General features: G+C 39.7%; 1 protein-coding gene across 1 annotated transcript in view; it reads left to right on the forward strand.

The window, feature by feature from the left end:
• The window catches only part of zmp:0000001236 (mastermind-like protein 2), a 35,203-nt gene extending 15,078 nt beyond the window's left edge, over positions 1-20,125 (forward strand). The window contains exons 2-5 of the mRNA XM_038693263.1: positions 11,971-13,173; positions 18,180-18,344; positions 18,461-18,569; positions 18,657-20,125. Coding sequence (XP_038549191.1) covers positions 11,971-13,173; positions 18,180-18,344; positions 18,461-18,569; positions 18,657-19,501 — 2,322 coding nt within the window. The 3' untranslated portion in view covers positions 19,502-20,125. The remainder of the gene's footprint in view (positions 1-11,970; positions 13,174-18,179; positions 18,345-18,460; positions 18,570-18,656) is intronic.
• Positions 20,126-20,366: the final 241 nt, after the last annotated feature.

The raw sequence follows: 20,366 nt of genomic DNA on the forward strand, positions 1-20,366 counted from the left end.
ATGTGCTAATCCATTCTATCACCCACATTCTTTGTAGCAGTGCAGTTTAGACCTAACACACACACAAAAATAGCTTTTCTAGGCTCTGGAAAAGTTTTACAGACATAAAACCCTCATGGTTTAAATGACTGACCTTGTTTGTAAAACTGTTTTATAACAATGGTCTATTGGGAAAATTATTTTGCTGCCACAGGGGATTCTTGTGTTGCAGAACCATTGTTAGCCACTGGGATAAATTGGCAGCATGGCTGAAAGTGAGTTTGAGTTGACTTCGACTGACTTTCGCCGACTTGATAGTCAAACGTGAGCTGCAAACTTATCTTGTGGCCTTGCCAGTGGATGATGAGCTTGGTTTCATGTGCTTTACATCTATGGCACTGTTTGTCCTTGTTACAGTAACAGTATTTTGTACAGTATTTTTTGTACTTTTAAACCATATATTTCAACAAGTTGGTTGCTTAAATAGACCACTATTCCACAGAATATACACTTTTTAAATATTATAGCCTAATGCTCTTTTCAATAGTATCATACCAGAATAACTTTTCAAAGCACTGATTAAAATACTGACACTTGTGTTTATCAGCGTTTGTCCTCATTGTCATTCCCATTGAATTAATTCCCTCAGTGAGAGGGAATTTTCCCCTCTATTATGCTGCCTTGGCTGGGTTTGAATCACCAAGCTCATCTGTTTTGCCTGAAGTAGTCAAAACGAGGGGAAAAAACAGCTGTCTAGTCAGTGAAGGGATGCTTTGCCAGTTGAGCTGTGAAATCCACACAAGCAAGCAGTATAATCTCTTCCACCCAGACCAAATATCATGTCCTGGGGTGGAAATGCAGATTGTTTCATGTACACAACCTGAACCCAACAGGGTGTAATTTAATGTGACAGCAGCATAATGTATAATGTGATATCCCAAAATCACATTGGCACTAAAGGTAGATGTTGCTTTTTCTTTGAATGACATTTCTACCAACAGCATACAGAGGTAACACATAGGTTTTTCTTTTTGTCACAAACAAGATGAGAAATAAATCATGGATGGACAATGTTCACATTTTTTAGCATGTTTACTTGTTAATGTACAAAATGTTCAGATTTGCTCAGCCTCCAGTGACTACCTTATACTGGCTGGGGAAGTGAGAGATTGATTAACTTGTATTTCCACTTCCAATTTCTCCAACTTGTATCATCACTGCGATCTGGCAGTTTATCTGCCACATGACAGTCTCTGTCCGGTTAGGTTATTGTTGTTCTAAAGCCCATTCCTACAGACTGGGCAGAGGGAGGATGGCCAGATTCTCTGCTTCCTCCTTTAGCAGATGCTGTGATGATAGCCACATGGCTGTGAGTCGGTTGTCTGAGCAGTTTTCTCTGCTACATTTTTGAGGGTTCATTGTCCATTTAGTTGTGTAATATCAAGCATACAAGCTACTTTAACATTTATTACCAGTTTACTAAATTTTACTTAGTGGAACTCAGGTGAAGTAGTAGCGGCAGAATTGTATGAATATAGCAGATGTCCTTTTAAATTTTTTGTTTAATCAGCTGTAAATAATTTTGAATAGTCAGCGGCTGTTGTACATGTTGGAGTATGACTGGAACTTGGTTTTAAATCCATGACAAAATATTCACTATCAAGAACAGTCTGTTTCCAAGCAATGGACTAGATGTTTACCTATCCAGATGCAACTGTTTTTAACTGCTGTGGACTATTTTGCGATTAGATAGGATGCTTAGGAGATCATTTCTTTCCACAATAGTCTTGACCAGCATAAATCCTCTTGAACAGTTTGATACACAACGGCTGCTAAATGTTTCCCTCAACTTTGAATGAATGTCAGTAATCAAACCATGGGAAAGTAGTTTTTTTCCATTTAGATAGATTACCTGAAAGCACACTGTGTCTGTCTCTCACCAGCTGCGACACGTAAAAAGACCTAAAGCGTTGGTTCACAAGGCCCATGTAGACACACACAAGAGCTGCCTGCATGCAGAAACATGCTCAGAGACACAGGCTCTGCTGCAACCTTGAACTCTCCTTGCCACTGTAAGAGCCACCACTTGCACAGACAGTGGTGAGCTCAGTACCTACAGGGCTCTTTGGGAAGGCAATTTAAGCAACCCTTGGAATGAAATGTCTTTTTTATTCTACATGTGCGGGAGAATACACATTTTACTTTTCATGTGAACACTGCCCTTGTTACCCTACATTTCCAATTGGGCAGCAATACAGAAAAAAGTGTCCAATTGCCCTTAAATTAAATGCTAAAATTTTGTTCAGGTCGTATCTCTGCATAGGAAGTGACAAATCAAAACTCAAAGCTTTACTTCACATGTTATCCCCAATTAGTGACTAATGTGTGAAATTAACAGTCATTTGCCTTCTTATTTGTTCATGTTCATTCAATAGGAGTCATGTTTCTGGCCACCTGACAAATTTCAGTTCAATTTTTACTCTGCTTTTAACTCTGTTTTGGTCTCCACCGCCGATAAAAATAACTGGCTATTTAGCTGCTAGATGTTACACTTCACCAGCTAGTCTCTAACTTTGTCTGATGTTTGGTGCTGGGAATGAAATGTACAGTGTGTTTATTAGAGCTTGTTTGTTGAAAACAGCTGCCTGCTGCTGGAAGCAGGGTTGATGAGAGAGGTGAGACAGGACCAAAATGTGCTCTTACCAGAATGATGTAAAAAAGGTGATAATTTGCCATTAATCAATACAGTTCAAATAGTATTACTTTATTCAATGTTAATATAAAAATATTGATTAATAGAACTTCGAGAGAGATATAAAGCAGCAATAAAAAACCAAAAGACTTTTCACCAGTCTCCACACTATAAAACAATTGTTGTTTTAGGCCACAGCTATCCGGAATTGAATTGAACTTAATTGTTTGTTTTTCATGGATGATGGTATCTAACTAATATCTAAGATATATCAGTGTCATGTGATGTTTTGTTTTTGTCCTTCTGGGAACTGTCAGACTGATGATACATTTGTAGAGGTCACATATTTTCTGCACCGTGGTCCCCCATTGCTCCCCCCACCACACACTTTTTCCTTGGTTGGAGTCTGTGAGAGCTCTGCAGTGTTTTCTGTGTCCGTCTCTGCCAGCGCCGGTCTGCACAGACCTTATTTGGAATGTCAAAGCTGATAGGAGTGGGAGTCAAACAAAGCTTCCCACTCATTTATTTTTTCTTCTTACTTTCTAGCTGCAGCAATCCCTTCTCAAACTGAACTAGCAGAGGATGTTTCAGAGCACAAGTGCAGATTAGCGTGACTGCTTGCCTGTCCTAATGCATGTGTGTATAATTTAAGTGAAAAGCAAGAGATTTAACAAAACTCAACAAGTATACCCTTTTCAACTAGTGGATTTTTCCAAGCTACATGCTTCTACATTGAAGCAATTTAAAACAGTAAATGTGTTTACCCTCTAAAAGCACGAGGCTTATCAAGACCTGGCTGAGTGAAGCAGCATTAGCACAGCATTAACCACTCAGCCCAGGTTTCCCACGGGATATAAAATGGATCCTTGTTTCATTGGGAAATCGCCACAGCAATGCTGCTAAAGAGCACTTTGCTGCCATCACATTAGATATTGACAAATATTGTTTCCTGATTTGGAACTCAAGTCGCTGTGCTTGAAAAGGAGTATCAAGGAATTCATAATCCAAATAGCTGAGAGATAGGACATAAATATGTTACAATTAAAGATTATCTCATCAATAGTCACTGCAGATCTTAAATAATGCACACTAGTGGGATACCTTGCATTGTCTAGTGAAGTTCGAAGATGGATTTCTTTCTAGTGGCCAGAGACATGACTGGAATGGCTCAGAACTGTGTTGCTCAACTCAGCAGTGGCACTGTTGGCTCTCACCGTGCTGCAGCTGCATGCTGAAGAGCAGCCAGATGTTTGAGATGGTGAAATGAGCCTAGCGAACAGGAAATGGCTCTGCATGCCATAGGAATCGTCTTTGAAAACAGGAAGGGAACTTGTTCCCTGCTTATGGGCCTTTTCCTGTGGCATGACCGGAGGCAGGCCTTGTGTTTGACGGTTGCTGGAGGAAAAAGGTACTTGTGGCTGTATGGCCTTTTAAGGTTACACACATTCTAGGAGAGCTTTAGACAAGTGTAACAAGGTATTTGTTTTCAGAGAAGCTAGAATCATCAAATTTTCTACTATCTCATGTTGCCTGATTTTCACATGCTCTGCACTCATAATGCATAAAAATATGTTTTGGGGGAGTGGCTTTGGAGGGAGGCCTGAAGGGAGGGGGTGGGATTTTTCCAGTTGGAAACTTTCAAAATCAAGCTGTCTCTTGCTGATTTCTCTAACGTTGCCTACCCTAGCTTTAAGCCTTTGCTGTTAAGAATCCTTTAATGTACTCATTTATGTTAACCCTCCCACAACCTCAAGCAGTTTCCCAGCCTGAAAAGCTTCTCACAGCAGACCCAGTGCACATACACCAATTTAAAGAAACATGTCGACACAGTAGATCTACATCATGTCCTTTAATTTTTGGTGCACAGCATGCAGAACTTTAGATGTGGATTGAAATAGCAAGAGATGATAGAGGGTGTTCCCAGCACATAGGGTGTTGGACCAATGAGAATTTAAGCCTGTGTTACCACTAAATTAAACATTTGCACTACAATAGCAGCTTAGCGTATATGCATTTGGCAAGCAAGAGTTCTATGGTTATCTATGACTAGCTCTGGGATTAGAATGGTGCGACAGGAGTCCATCAACTTTCTCTCTTTTACAGTGACTTAAGGGAGGACAAAGGTGGCAGTTGTCTTTAATAGAAAAAATATGCTGCGGCCACAGTGTGAGAATAGGATATGGCAATTAAACCTGACAATTATTTTTAGTTTGGTCAGTGTGTTATGGCCAGTGAGTTTTAACACATCCTGTAGTTCCCGCTTTAAATAATATATTGAAGGGATCCCTTTTATTCTGGATGCTAAAGTGATACGTGCTGCATGGGATTGCTCCTGAGTCTGGGAAGCCCTCAGTCCTCCTCAGTAAATGTCTCTGTGGTTAAGAATGACATGTAGATGAGAAGCGACAGCAGTGTCAGGAGCTCTGTGAGCTACATGGCCATGGGTGATGTGATGTGACGGCTTGTCACTGCAATGTTGGTGACCTGTGGTACGTCTGCAGTGGCGTGGCCTAGCTGGTGCTGCAGTGATGCCTTGACAGAGTCTGCCTACCCCCTCCACCACACACTCATACGCCCCATATTTGTTCCCAGGATCACTTCACTGCTATCCTGGGAATCTGAGGGCCACGAACCACAGCTCTTGAACTGGCATTGTACCTGACAGGAGATTAAACTCAATGAATATTATGTACAATAGGCCATTCAAACTACCTATCCAGATCGAGAATACTTTGTGTTTCAGATGATTACAAGGGATGAAATATATTTGTGTAAAAGGTCTGCTTGACTAATGACTCAAACTATCCAAGAGCAGCCTTTTTATACCTTGTCCACTCACCCTCAGTGCAGGACTCACATCATTGTAATGGCTGTGCAGTGACCTGTGACTGCAGATATACCAGCATTGCTTGTTACTTTTTTGAAGAGGCCCCACATATTTTCTTCTGGGGTCCATGCATTTTTTTGGAGCTCCTTCCTCCTGCCTCCTTTAGCCTCGGGGATATCACATTAAACTCATCTGCTTGATTCTGAACAAAAGACATGCCAAAACAAGGACTGATTGGAATGCTGGCTTTTAATCTGTGCAGTTGAATAATGGAGAGATCAGCTCTCCATTATTATTTGATATTATTTGAATGGGTGTTTCCAACAGGATTCTTTGTGCGCAAGCTGCCTTTTTCTAAAATAACAAGTTTCTCCATGGAATGTTAGAACTGAGCTACATTAACTGTTAAAAAAATCTGCCTTCAGTAAACATAATGGATGATTTCTCTTCAAAGGAGCTCTTATCGTCTCTTCCTATTTCCCAGAGGCTGCCACAAAGCTGCCTCTCTTTTTTTCCTGCTGCCGCTGCTGCTGCTCATCCTTCTCTCCTGCCTGCTCTCTGGAGGGCAGCCTCAATCTAATACAACTGTGTCAGGAAGTGTGGGGATGCAATGTGCTGATGAGCCAAAAGTAGCCCACCTCTGCAGTGTGCTGCTTCGTCCCAACACGCACCAGCCTGATTAGGGAAGCACACCATGAACCTATGCTCACATCCCTGTGCAACCTTATGGCACATGCCCTGTAGAAACAGATTAAATATGTTTCTTTTGTTGGGGGAATAAGAGTTTCGTTCCACAATTTGTGTTTTGTGAAAAAAAATGAAAAAACCTAGATTTATGATTTACTATGTGTGAAGAAGGATCAAGTCTGCTGATGTTATCAATTTGTCAGCAACTAATTTATTCACCAAAATGTACTAAAAAATGTTTTAATTTAATGCTAAAAATAGCTGCCAAGATTTACAAAAGGGAGCTATCTAATTTGTCTTCTAAACTTTGCTTCAATAGATATGTAGTTCAGTATTTCCTGCGGGATTGTCATAAAACACACCATATATGCTGGTGTGGCATATTTTTTAGATATAAGTTCAGTTATAATTGCTTGTTGTTGCCTCAGTGCTACCTTCAAAGTTATATAATTTCCTTTATTCTTAGTGCTACACAAATCTTTTCTTTAAATTAAATCTATGAGGCTTAAAGCCGAAAAACAGTTTAAACAAAAAAAAAATTAAACATGTAGAATTGTCAATTGTAATGTGTCAGTATTTTCTCCTGTTGGTAGCACCTAATCAAGGTTATCCTGGAAACTGTTTGTTGTTTCATAGTATCAAATAGATTATCCTCCTTGTTCCTTGCTGATACCTGAAATGTGCTGAATAAAAACAACCCATGATTTAGTAACAAAATAGGATTAAAAAAAGAAAACAGTTTACAGGAAAGACAAAGCAGAGTCTGACAGCCCCCTGACCTGATTTGAATGAAACTATAAATTGCCTTGTGAATGTACATACTGTATTGCAGCAGTCCCAGCCTCAGCTTCCTTACCTTCATTTAAATATTTACAATGTTCAAGTTATCCAGGATGTTTTATTCAAATACTCTGGATAGGGTATCATTGCTTACAGTTTTAGACTGCTAGTAGAAACCATATAATTAAACTTAGCCCTACACACTTTCTCAGCATTCTGCAAGCTGATAGCTGGATTTTGTATGACAGCTGATCATTGGCATTGGTCTTAGGGCTCTTGTTTCTTATCTGGCAATAAACTAGCTGAAATCCCCTCTTGCAACAGTATGCAACCTGCAGAACCGCATAAATATTATGTCTCCCTAGGAACACAATCGTTGTATTTATTCCTTTATTTTGGGACTGTTTTTTCCATGTCAAATGCAGAGAGGACGGTTTATAACTCTCGCAGGAGCAGATTGCAACATGTTTCAGGGCTCTGGTGAATAGATTAAAGGCTGGTTAGCTTCATCTTTTGTTGAGCCACACTCATACTCAAACACACGCGCGCACACACACACACACACACACACACACACACGAAACCTTCGAACACAAATCTATACCCTTCAAGCATGCATTGCTCTGAGGGCTGTGCCACTGGACTGACAGATGGTACCAGGAGGCCTGGTGTTGCGTCCCTGTGATGGCTCACCCGAAGCCCCATCCACAGTGCTCAGCATCACCACACTGCTCAACTTGACACACAGGCTACCAACCTTCCAGCTCCCAGGAATAGATAGTCTCAGCTGACATGGCCAAGGTCATGTTCCTCACAGCTAAAGTCAAAGGGCATCAATAAGCAGCGAAGAAAGGTTCAAAAATGAAATCCATTCTTGATTTAATTATTCAAATTTACTGGGAAAAGTGTCTATGTAGTTCAATTAAAGTGCATATGATGGATGGAGGACACAAAACGTTACACTGTTAAAATCTTTAAAATGCTGTGTGTGTTGTGTTCTTTGGTTAATTATAGCTGTAAGATGTTTGCTTTTCTAACTTGTAGTAGAACTTATTATTTTGTTAGCTTTGGTTTTTTATTAATAAAATCCTTAAATCAGTGGTTCTCAAACTTTTTCTGTCACGCCCCCCTTCAGAAGCTAGAAAAGGTTTATGCCCCCCCAACCCAGCAAAAGTGGATTTAATTTTTATTAATCATTAACAATACAGGTGATTGAAATAAACAATATTCAGGTTAGCAAAATTGTCTTGCTAGAATCAGAGCACTTTCGTTTGTTGAGGTCACCACATGAATCAACCAGAAGAGTCGCCCCCTGCTGGGCATTCAATTGAATGCAAGTTTAAGGGACTCCCGCATTGGATTCACATCTCAGACTGGAAGCTTCCCGCTTGGAACCACAGCCTTAAGGTTCAGTGTGTAAGTTTAAGTGGCATCCAATGGTGAGGGTTGCGAATTGCAACCAGCTGCTCACAGTGTATTCACATGCTCCTCTGATGGTCCCATTTCCTGAGTTGTGAAGTCGGAAGAACGACTTCACAAGTGTGTGTTCATGTGCTCTTAAACTGGAATGTGTAATTAACGTGAATGCTACTTCAAAGATGTGTTGGATTGGCATTATCAGAGCATATAAACAACACGCAGACATACAGTTCACTCTACATGGCCGCAAACTAACATTATAACCATTTTACAAATTCCATGTTTGAAAAATATGTATCTGCAATCCATGAATTTGCACCAATCAAACTTCTGTATACTTCTTTGTGTCCCATGTACACTTGAATCTCATTTTGCAATTTGCAAGATTTAAGGAGGAAAACAAGAGTTCTATTATTCCGACACCACATGAATGCAGATTGTAAGATAATTAAAACATAACAGTTCATTATATAAGGTCTTTCATCACTACTGAAAACATAGTTATGTATATTATATTGCATTTCTGTCAGTCGATCCTCCTAAATGTTACACACGTAACCTTTAAATGAACATTCTGGTAACTACTAAACTAAATGTGATAGTGGATGAAATACATTTTACCAACACGGAAAATGAATGTATGCAGTTAAGCTTTCATCTCTAAGATGATCAGTATATAATACATAGGTTTGAGCCTATCAAGCAGCAGGAGTCACTTTCAAAGTGATTCAGAGCGTCTAAGCTCATTAAATGTTAATCAAAAAATCTATTTTCAGATTACTTGGAGGAGATCTGTCATGAGGATTTCAGGCCAGTTAGGAGGACACTGCTTCAGAGAACTAAGTGCTGAGTGAACAGGATGGTCCTTTATCTGTAAAAATAAATAAATATATAAAATACAGTGTTTCAATTAGGAAATTTTTTTACCAAATGAAGGTAGTATCAGGATACACATATACAAGTGAGGTAACATTGGCAAAATCTCGACTACACAAAGTCTTGAGAGGCTTCATGAATTTTGAACTAAGAACTGCTCTTGACTAGAGTCCCTTTTTAAATGGCATAGAGGCAGTAGTGAGGCAACCCTCTCTCACAATGGCTTTTTGCAACACATCCACAGTCCTTTGCATTATTCATGATGTGTTTTCTCAGACAGTGCCTTGAACCATGAGGAGTACTCCTGTCTGTCTCCAGAAAGAGCCCTGTGGAAGGAGAGAAAGTGTACATGAGCTGCACACACTAGAAGGCCTGTTTTCATCTGCATTTGGAGAAAAACAGATGTCCAGTAGAATGTGGAGAGGCACAATGTTTAATAGTCTGGATCTCAGCGAATATGGCAAAAGAGAGCTGGTGAATGAGACATACTGTAGATTAACTTATGGAATATTTCTAAGTAAAAATTGTATGTGTCTCTGTAATACTCTGAATTAACTTGGCATCATCCAGCCAGACTGTCATTACATCATCTGACAAGATTTCTTTCTTTTTTGTCTCTGTTAAGAACTTCTCTACTGATTTTTCTGTGGCTGTATATTTTACATACTTAACTTTTGCATGCATTTAATTTTCTACTTAAATTTGAATATACAAAAGGTTAATTGAGCTAATATTTTATTTAAAAATGCATTCAAGTGTACTATTAGGCATAATTACACTACATGTACAGGACCATACTACTTTTTTTTAAATCGGCCCATTAAGAACAAATATTCTGCATTTTAAATTAAGAGTTAACTAACTCTTAATGTAAAACTATTAATAGTTTAACAATAAATTCTTGCCCTCTATTTTAGTCCTCAAAACCTTGGGATTAGGTTTTTTTCTGCCTTCACATTGGTTGTTGTCTTGGAGCTCAAGCATGTTTCATGTTGATTTTCCTACTGTACTAAAATAAACCCAATGGTTATCTAGATATTTGGATATATCTATTTGCAATCATGCTTTTGAAAATGATCTTCACTAATAACAAATTCAAAATTACTAAGCTAAATGCAAAGCCCCTAGTATGATCCCCTGAATAGAATTGATCATTTCATTGTCCCACCCCCCTTCAGTGCAACACCACCACCATCATCATAATCATCATCATCCATCCAAATCCATTCAATATGTCGAAACACACTCACTAGCTTTAAGAAAGGAGGCTTGATGAGTCACAGATATTTGTGCCTTGAGTAGAATGTGAGGATGTATCTCTGAGCAATTGTTAAGAGCATTAGCAGAAGTAATACAGACACGAACAGAGTAGAAATGTAGTGAACTGCAGGATTCATTCCAAACCCTCAGGCTATGAATCATCTTAATGTAATGTGTGCCAGCAGGTGGAAATGACTCAAATTTGTTCCCACAGTGAAAAATGCAACACACTGATACTCCTCTCCTGTGCTCAGGTTGGTGTACAATCAGAGCCATTTTGTTTCCATGCGGGCACCACATTAAAAGATGGTCAGATAATAAGTTATTTTTATGTGTATACAACAATGTGCCTGAGATTGACACTGGATAGACTATTTATTTCTCAATTAATTCTTGTTGAATTGACACATAGGCTCGCGTGAAGGAAGAAACTCCATCATTTTGTTGACATGACATTATCTGTTCCTTAAAATATAAATCTAGTTTTAGCCACAACATGCACATTTTGTCAGAGTTTTTAATGCCTCAGTTTTAGGGAGTGTTACTCAGTGGTTAGAGTTGTGAGTCATGCCTATGTGGTTATTACCTTAAATGAATACATGGGGATAGGACAAAAGGAAGTTGGATATCTGTACCAGCATGTTAAGCAGAATCTCAGCCACAAAGGAGAAACTCTGCTATCTATGAAGCACAATGGAAGAAAATATAATGTATTCAAATGAGAGAAACAAAGACCCTATTCTTCTCTCTGCGGTCTGTCAACTGTATCAGATTCCTAGCTTCTTCTCAGTCCATGCGCTACACTCAAACTCCATTATACAAAAACAGTCTAAATGCTGCAGCAGTGCTTGACTCGTCACTGCAATGTAAGTGTTAAAATACAATTATATATGAAAGCTTTGTATTTGTTATCTGAATATATCTGCTTGATATTTCAAAGTGATGTGACTGGGTGATTTATGTCAAAATAAAGCATTTGAGATGGCATCACTGATGTAAAATCTAAAGTTATTCCACTGAATGAAAACACTGTCTTAATAAAAGCAATCTCCCTAAATTTCACAAGTTGTTCAAGTGTACAGCATCTATAGGCCTTGGAGCAAATTGTGAAATTGGATTAATTTACATGGTGAGACTTTGAGCTGGATGTAGAATTGAATGCACCCATATTCAGAACTATCACCATGATTAAAATTGGTTCACAAGACAGCTTTTGAATCAAGTGGAGTAATTAAAGTCTTGTTATAAAAATGTTTTCTTTAGGGTTAGTCTTCTATTGAAAATCAAACTCCACAATCATGGAGGTCTTTTTAGAAAAACACTTACCTAAATTAAAGTAAATTATTAAGTAAATAATAGACGAAATAAAGAATGAAATAAAGGTGAGATGAAGGTGAAGTCTTTACTTTATGTAAGTGTTTTTTAAATTCTATTCTATTGTGTTTTGCAGCTTCAAGGAACTTTGCGAAGGAAGATTGAGGGACATGCACCAGGACATGCACCAAAGCAGAATGGGCTCTCCTGTGGTTTCTCTGGATCAGACTTTAAGCGGGTCTGTGTGGATACCAGTGGTCTGGGACATGGGCCCTGCAACCATAGCTTAACCCAGTCTCATTCTCTGCAAGGGTCCCAAACCATTGGCATGCAGAGGAAGAATTATATGATGCCCCATGGAGTGGGGTCTGACATATTCAACATGACACTTAAAGAAATGAAAAAAGAGCCCATTGAGATCCAGTCTTGTGGACAGACGAATGCAGAGATGATTTTTGACTTCAAAGATGAAGGTGGTAGTCAGATTGACCCAGAGCTCCAGGATCTTTTTGATGAGCTGACAAAGACAGTGCCAACACTGAATGACCTGGAGTTTGAGAAGATGCTAAAGCAGGATGATACATTCGGTTTGGATCTCGGTCGGCCAAGCTCAGCAGGAGCAGCTGCCAGTTTGTGTTCCCCAATGGAGAAGCAGATAAAGATAGAGCACTCCCCAGATTTTTGCCAGGTTCATGTTGGCTCGCCCCAGCTTCGACCAGCCTCAGCAGGACCCTCTTTCACGTTGACCAGCACTTCTTCTACCACCACGTCACAGAAAGCTAACACTCAGGCAGGGCACCCCAGAGGCATGTCCTGCTGGCCAGAAATATCCCACGCAGAGCAGCTGAAGCAGATGGCAGCAAACCAGCAACAGCCGAGCTCTCTGCTCCATCACCACCAAACACCACCAGCAGCATTGATCAGCTGGGCTCCTACCATGAGCACCCACACTTCCACCAGCGCCTTCCCACAGGACAAGGTCTCCAGCCAACAGAGGGTTGGCTCCCAGAGTAAAGGGATCAACAACTGCCTCTTCAAGTCCAATGGTCACAATGGCTCCCATCATTTGGATATGAAGGTTCTCAGCACCAAGCCCACGTTGCATTTCAGCCCCAAAGCACCCCATTCTGCCAGCCAGCCGATGCCTATCATGACAAGCTCAGTGAACAAGACTTCAGCCCAGCAGCAGCAGCAGCAACAGTCACCATCGACAGGCCAGAATCAGCCACATTCAGCTCTCCACTTCTCGAACCCACAGATCTCCACATCAGGGGCTCTTTGTCTGCAACCCAAGACTGTTCCCACAGGACTGCCATTCAAACTGTCACAACAGCGACAGGTAAGGGCTCTGTCCAAAATTTCTTCACTCAGGATGGCTATTATGTCAAAAACCTTGTATCTCCAAATGTGTCAGGAAGTAGAAGAAAATGGTTTTGTCCTTAGTTTGATGACTGAGCTGTTGTGGCCATACGCAAAGAGATTTCAATGGCTTTTTGTTTTTTTTTCAAGCTCGAGACTTTTTACTACTTTACTGTAGAGGAGCATGCAATCCAACTATACTGTAAACATTAAAATCCCCCAAATTGCAGTTACAAGGTCTTCAAGTGACACACATCTATCATCATGAATATGATTATGACATGTATGAGTCAGCTCCATGACAATGCAGGTTTTCATGCTTGTGTCAACAGTCATGTGTGAAAAAATGCAACACAGCTAGAACAATGAAATTACGAGGCCTGTATTTTTTTGAGTTAGAAAGTGAATGTACAAAATTTTCTGTTAGGTTAACAAATGTTTTATTTCTTGTATGAATTTATTTAGATATTGAATGTCTGGCTTGTGTATTTTATTACTCTATATAGACAAAGTAAATAATAGTATTTTCTACTGAAGGTATAGAAATATGATACACAGCAGTGAAACTCACTCTTTTTAGTCTTCCTCATCAGTCGGTTTCCTCAGTTTGCTCGCAGCAGCCAGCCTGCTGTCTGAAACTACGACAATGCACTGCTGTTTGTTTTGAGACTTTATTGTCATTGTTCTAGCTGCTGCCTGTGCCTTTGCTGTTGTGACTCCTTTGAATATGTATTTCCCCTGAAAGTGTTTTGACGATGACACAGATTGCCAGAGCATGGTAGATTAACATGCAGGACTTCTAATTTCTCTGCTTGTCATGGTGGCTCCCCGTCAGGGCACAGATATGCACAGCGGGATTTGCTAATTGGAGGTTGTTAGCTACAAGGGACAAGTGGTGGAAAATGACAGTAATCTGCTTAGCCTGGTGCCGGAGGTTGAATCACTGATTTGTTATGATTGGGGAGATTTAGACCGTCCCCTCTTTCATTTTTGCACTAACAGTATCTGTAGCTGTCTTTGTGTGAAATGATAATGCGAGCCACACAAGAGAGCTCTCACAACCTCTACAGATCAAGGGAAGTGCTTGAGTGACTGGGAGAGGGAGGGAGGGAGCTACAAATACATGGAAGTAAACAAGGTAGGATGACAAATGTATTATCACATATGGGTAAAAGAGAACTAGTTTAGAAGCTTTCTGTAAATATATGAGTTGAAATATACAAAATAAAAATAAGTCAACAAACATTATTCAGAACTCCAAATATTCCCATTTCATAATGTGCCAAATATTGTCTCCATGAATTAAAATTGCTATCAAGTAAGTATCAAGTACTGCTTATGTCGGAATTAGCAGTAGCATTAATAATAATATTAATGATTATCACTATACTGCTAATATTAGTTAGCAGTAGTGATTATCAGTAGTAATATTTCTGTGGTTCTAAACTTAATGTAGCATGTTTAAAAACAGAGATTATTAGCAACAAAAAATGGTGTATCATTAAAAATTACAGTTGTGAGAAAGAAGGGGAAGAGAGTTAGAAGAGCTGGATATCAAATAATAAAAAAGACTTAAATGGATTTCGATCAATTATTAAAAAAGCAAACTTTTCCGAAGCCAGGAGCTTCTGAAAGTAAAAGCTCAGTCATCTCTGGTCTTTAAAATGTTGAGGACATGCGGCTGTGCTCAAGTTCGTAAGGGGTAAAGGTTTGGTGAGACAGCTTTGAGACACGTGTTTTAATGTGCAGTTTGAACAAATAAAATATGTAAACATGAAGCTAAGGATATGATAGCATAAGAATTGCACAGAAGAAACAAAAGCCACCTTGTCATTTTAGAAAAAGCGTTTAAAACTGATAATGGTGTTTGTCTTTTGCAGTTGGCATGGACAGGGTTAAAAGTCCAGTTAATGAGGAAGGGACAGCTCACAGAGAGGAGAAAAAAAGAGTGGAGGCTCTTCCCACAGTAAATTAGTAATGCTAGCGAAATAAAGGTCCTGAAAGAGTGTCCTGATCCCCTGTGTAACACTAGCAACTAGCAGTGGGCTTTCTCCCACTGAGTGAAGCTGAAGACCTTTTTTAAAACAGCCAGAGATGTGAGATTTGGTGCTTGTTTGAAGCCTCTTGTAGTTTAATAATCGGTTGCTGAGTCAAATATGTCAAAATTCAGATCCACCACTGTAACTCTCTCAGGTCACACAAAAAATACATCACTTGCTTAAAGTATGAATACATTCTCTGGCAGCATACAGTGGAGAACACTAATGCATTATGAAACCTAAGTTACTGTGGTGGGCAATCCATTTCAAGGACAAAATTTAATGTTGCTAGTCACAGTTCAGTGTTGTGTATTTAAACTAAAGAAAGAATAAAAATACTTTTGTGTGGTTCCATGACAGTGTAAATACCAAAAAGAAAGTAGAAAGTCCTGGTGTATTAAAAAGTATTACAGGTCTTTGTTTTTTATTGTTATTTATTATGTCTGAAATGTATTCCTACATTTTGGCACTGTGGAAAGCAAAAAAATATGTGTGGAATTTTCTGGTAACTAAATGCCATACAGGCATCCATACAGGTCCAGAATAGACTGGTTAAAGGACATATTGAAACAAAATGGGTTTTCTAGCACAAACTGAGGTATGTTTGAGCTGTTCACTCAACTCTTAATTTAAAATATTAATTTCCACTATGGGAATTGGGCCTGCTATTCTGAAATGCCTCCCTATTGGATTTATACATTAAATTTTTGCTGTTTATTGGTATAATTTAATTTAATTTTAAGCATTTATAAAGCATCTAATAATCCTGATCAAATCCAGTCACTAAAGGAGTTTTTTGTATATTTGACTTTCAGTCCGTAGATGTTTGTATTTTTAATTATATCTAAACATTTACTTTCAGATTTACATTTGCAACATTTGTCAGACAGTCTTATCTAGAGTGACTTATATTTCTGCTCAGTATAAGACAACACCGTTAGATCAAGTGCAGACAGACATTTGGCAGCAATTCATCACCCCGTGATTAGCTTCAGCTAATACAGATATTCATTTAAATACTAAACAAGAGCTTGTAATTTGCTTTCTGCTGAATAGAGTACTGTTCTTACTAAAAATGTAGAAACACAAATTACTGCAGCTTAAGATAAAAGTTTGCCTGCAGTAAATATTGACTCCTCAACTTTTGTTGATGATCTTGTGGCACCACATCCCTCAGTTAGGATAAGAGCAGGGCCACTGGGGTTGAGCTGTGAAGGGAGTACTTGTTTCCTGGGAAAGAGAGCTGCAGCCAAGTCCAGATGCCGAGGCGCTCCCCAGAGACAGCGTCATGAGTCCGGACTGGAGGAAGTGCAGTGTGAGAGCCGGCAAGGCTAGGCCTGGATCACTGTCAGCTGCCTGCACTGCCGCAGGATGGGAGACTAAATCACTCTGCTCCTTCTCTGACGCCTGAGCCACATATGGTATTCATTTACAACAAGCTTGTGAAGAATGAGAGGGGGAAAAAACATGGAAAACAGCTTTATGACACATCAGAATGACAGAGAGGATTACTCAGTTGTACATGCTTAAACACCCCTCATTGGAGTTTTCTTACTACAAACATGGAACAAGCCCTCTCCAGTGTACCTCTGCAGGGTAAATGTCTGTGATGGTCACAATTTCTCACAGTCTCAATAACTGGATACAGTGAATCAAAGCCAGTGATTCTGCTTTTTAGTGTAACAGGAGAAACCACTGTTTTGATGTTTTAGTCCCTGTGTAACCTCATTGCAATGCTTGGTTTTCTGTGTGGGTTGAACTCAGGCAGGGAAGGCGAATATTAGCTTGTGAAATGGCTTGTGACTCCTAGTGAGTTTTAACTTCCCTCATTCTCTGATCCAGTCTCGTTAGTTCTCCAAATTTCAGCCCGAATCATTATCACTCACACATACACACATGCACACACACGCACACACACGCGTGCGCACACAAACACACACACACACACTCACTTCCCTTTCTATTTTCTGTTTTTCTCTTGGGGACCACAAAGTCACCACCCTGTAGAGATCCATCCTCTGAAAAGAATCTGTCCTCTAAGTAATAGCTTCTGCTAAATGCACTGTAGGATTTCTAATCCATTTCACCCTGGGAAAATTTTAAGTCAACACAATGACTCACATTGTATACACAGCGAGTTTTGACTTGGATTTGGTGTACATTAACCTCTTTCATGACAAATGCTTACACTTCGTTGAAGCTTGAGCATAGTGAGAGTGTCCTGTCCACAAGAAAGACAGGTTCTACTTGGAGTGCATGGATGTTCTGCACAGCTCCCTAAAAATGCAACAAAATAAAATATAAAGTACATACAACATCTCAAACACAATGTGACGGTGAAAGCTTATCTGCCAAAGCATACGTTCATGACAAGACTTCAAACAAAAAGCTACTTTGGATATCTCATTTTTATTTGAGTACTGCCGACTACAACATTTTAATCAGTGATAGTGTCAGGAGCCAAATGGGTTTCTAGTGGATGAAATGCCTCCTTGCCAAACACAACACAGTGATCAGTAAAGGAGAGCTTATTAAATAGAGGTAGTCATGGTGCTGGCGCTTAACTCCCCACTGGCACACATTTCCTGCTGTCTCAGGGATTCTTTCCACTCTCTTTAGACACAATTATCAAGGGAGAAGCAGGCCTTGAGGAGGGCTCACACTCCCCCTTCCAAAAAAAGCCTCTCTCCAAGTCTCCCTTTTTCATCTGCAGAGGGAGTAGCCTTGACCACATTCTGGAGGTTGAATAGCATCTATGAAACAGATCTATGATGTCTTGTAGAAGTTTGCTCTCTAGTGGTCAACTCATATTATTGCATTGTTTTGCTTTCTCAACACTTCCGATCTCCAGGAACTGAGCAGAGAAGAGGCAATAAGACATATTTAAAGATTAATAAGTTGCACCATTGACACTAATGTAAAACCATCATGTATGTCTTCTTTTAAGGGTGTTCCTCCTGGTCCGAGGCTGCCCAACAATAGAATCTTAGGAGTCATGGCAGCCCAGCCACAGCCACGGCCCCCAGCACCCAACAACCAGCAGAAAGTCCCAGCCAAAACTCAGGGCATGCAGAGACAGCTTAATCAACAACAGCACACCATTAGCAATCCAGTAAGCTACGTCTTACATCATACAGCTTTCTCCAATTAATAAGCAGTTCAGACCGAATTTGGTAGAATTGATCAATCACATAATGGGTATTCACAACTTTGTTTTTCCCTTTTCAGGACAAAGACAATACACATGATCAGTTCAATCGTCATCTCACAAGACCGCCACCTGATTACAAGCAGTCAAGAAGTATGGTGGGAGTTCAGCAAGGAAACGTATTCACAGGTACTGTATGTTTCTGATAAATCAGAAATACTTTAAATGCTGATAAGTGGCTATATTTGTAATCCTTTTTTCTTGCCATCTCTTTAGGTCAAATCTCCTCCCAGTCTTCTAGCAATGGCCCTGAGAATGACCTACAGTCCATGTCTTGTCACCTCCCAAGTGGGTCAGGTTCAAAGATGAGTCCTTCAACATCGGACCGCAGATTTGTTATCGGGACAGACTGTCATCCGAGTTCTTGTATCAGCCAATTCCAGCAACATAACAATCAGAATCAAATTGGACTAAATCAAAATAAAACCAGGTTCTTGGGGCCAAACACTCATGGAAATTCTTTTGGGATGAACAGTGTAGCAGGTGTACAGCACCCGAGAACGACAGCTGACCTGCATTCCTCGGGGGTTCCAGGACAGGGTCTCGGAGGCTTGATGAAAAATGTCAACATGGGCTGGGGCTCAGCCAACAAGCAAGTGACAACTGGACTCAATGTTAGGCGTCTACCCAATCCACTACAGTCCCAGGGTGGGCAGCTGGACATGCCAAACCATCCGTACCAACAGAGGCACATTGGCCCTCCCAACCAGGTCGCACCAGATATCGGGATGCTCCCTCTTAACCCTTCGATAAGAGACACAGGCCCAAGACCAAGCCAGCCAATGATGGGATCTCCATCAGCAGTGGGAAATCTGAACCAGGCCTCTCCTGAACAGAGGGTACCAGCAGGCAACTTTGCAGAGCCCAATCCCAACTCTAGCAGCTACCAGAATAACCGGGCCAACCATCTGACCTTTGACTTCCTCCCTGAAGGGGACAACACAGTTCCAGGGATCAACACAGATTCGGACTTCATAGACTCTCTGCTTAAGTCTGGCTCTGGGAATGATGATTGGATGAAAGATATAAATTTGGATGAGATTCTGGGCAGTCACTCGTGAATTTGGGTCACAGATTGCTAAAACCTGACCCGCAGCTCATATTATAGAGGTTATGGATGTAAGATGTAAGGGGTAACATTTTTTAAATAATGTTGAAATGGAATTTTATAAACTCATATCATTTGTTATCCAAGTATACTGTATTGTTTTGTATTGTATTTACTGTGAACGGAATTTGTGTTCTGTCCTTAGTACTCTGCATATTTTATTCCTGGTATATTGGCCAAGAAACTGCTTTTCTTTGCAGTCATTGTTTTTGTAGTCTGTCATACTCATGCTGTAGTGCTGTGTATAGGATAAGATACCAAATCACACTGTGAAAAGAAAACATTGCTGTGTTGTTTTCAAGTTCATCCTGGTAATCCAAGTTAAGTTTCAAAATCTGCATCCAATATTTAGCATGATACGGTATTTACCTTCAGATGTCTTGCTACCATACACACAGAATCTTGCCACAAAAGATGTTTTCTTAATTATTGTTCAGGCTTTTTCATCTGTGGTAGTTTTCGATGCAATTTAAATAATGTAACCATTCATTTTTTTCATGTGATATTTAATAATTATTGGGATAGTAATGATACATTATAATACATGTAATTAATAAAACTGATTTGAATAAATGAATTATTTGTTTATTTTCTTCTTTAATAGATGATTTGGTTTGAAATGTAAAGCCAGGACAGAACTCATTTCTAAAAAAGCCTGTTCTCTGTTCTCTGGGGTTTATACAAATATAGTAATTGTATTAGCATGAAATCATCTTATAAATTCAATTCAATTCAATTCAATTTTATTTATATAGCGCCAAATCACAACAACAGTTATCTCTGAGCGCTTTTCATAAAGAGCAGGTCTAGACCATACT

Source organism: Micropterus salmoides, unplaced genomic scaffold (genome assembly GCF_014851395.1).
Source record: "Micropterus salmoides isolate LMB-PRFRI ecotype aquatic unplaced genomic scaffold, ASM1485139v1 Ms_hic_scaffold_3, whole genome shotgun sequence".
Lineage (NCBI taxonomy): Eukaryota > Metazoa > Chordata > Actinopteri > Centrarchiformes > Centrarchidae > Micropterus > Micropterus salmoides.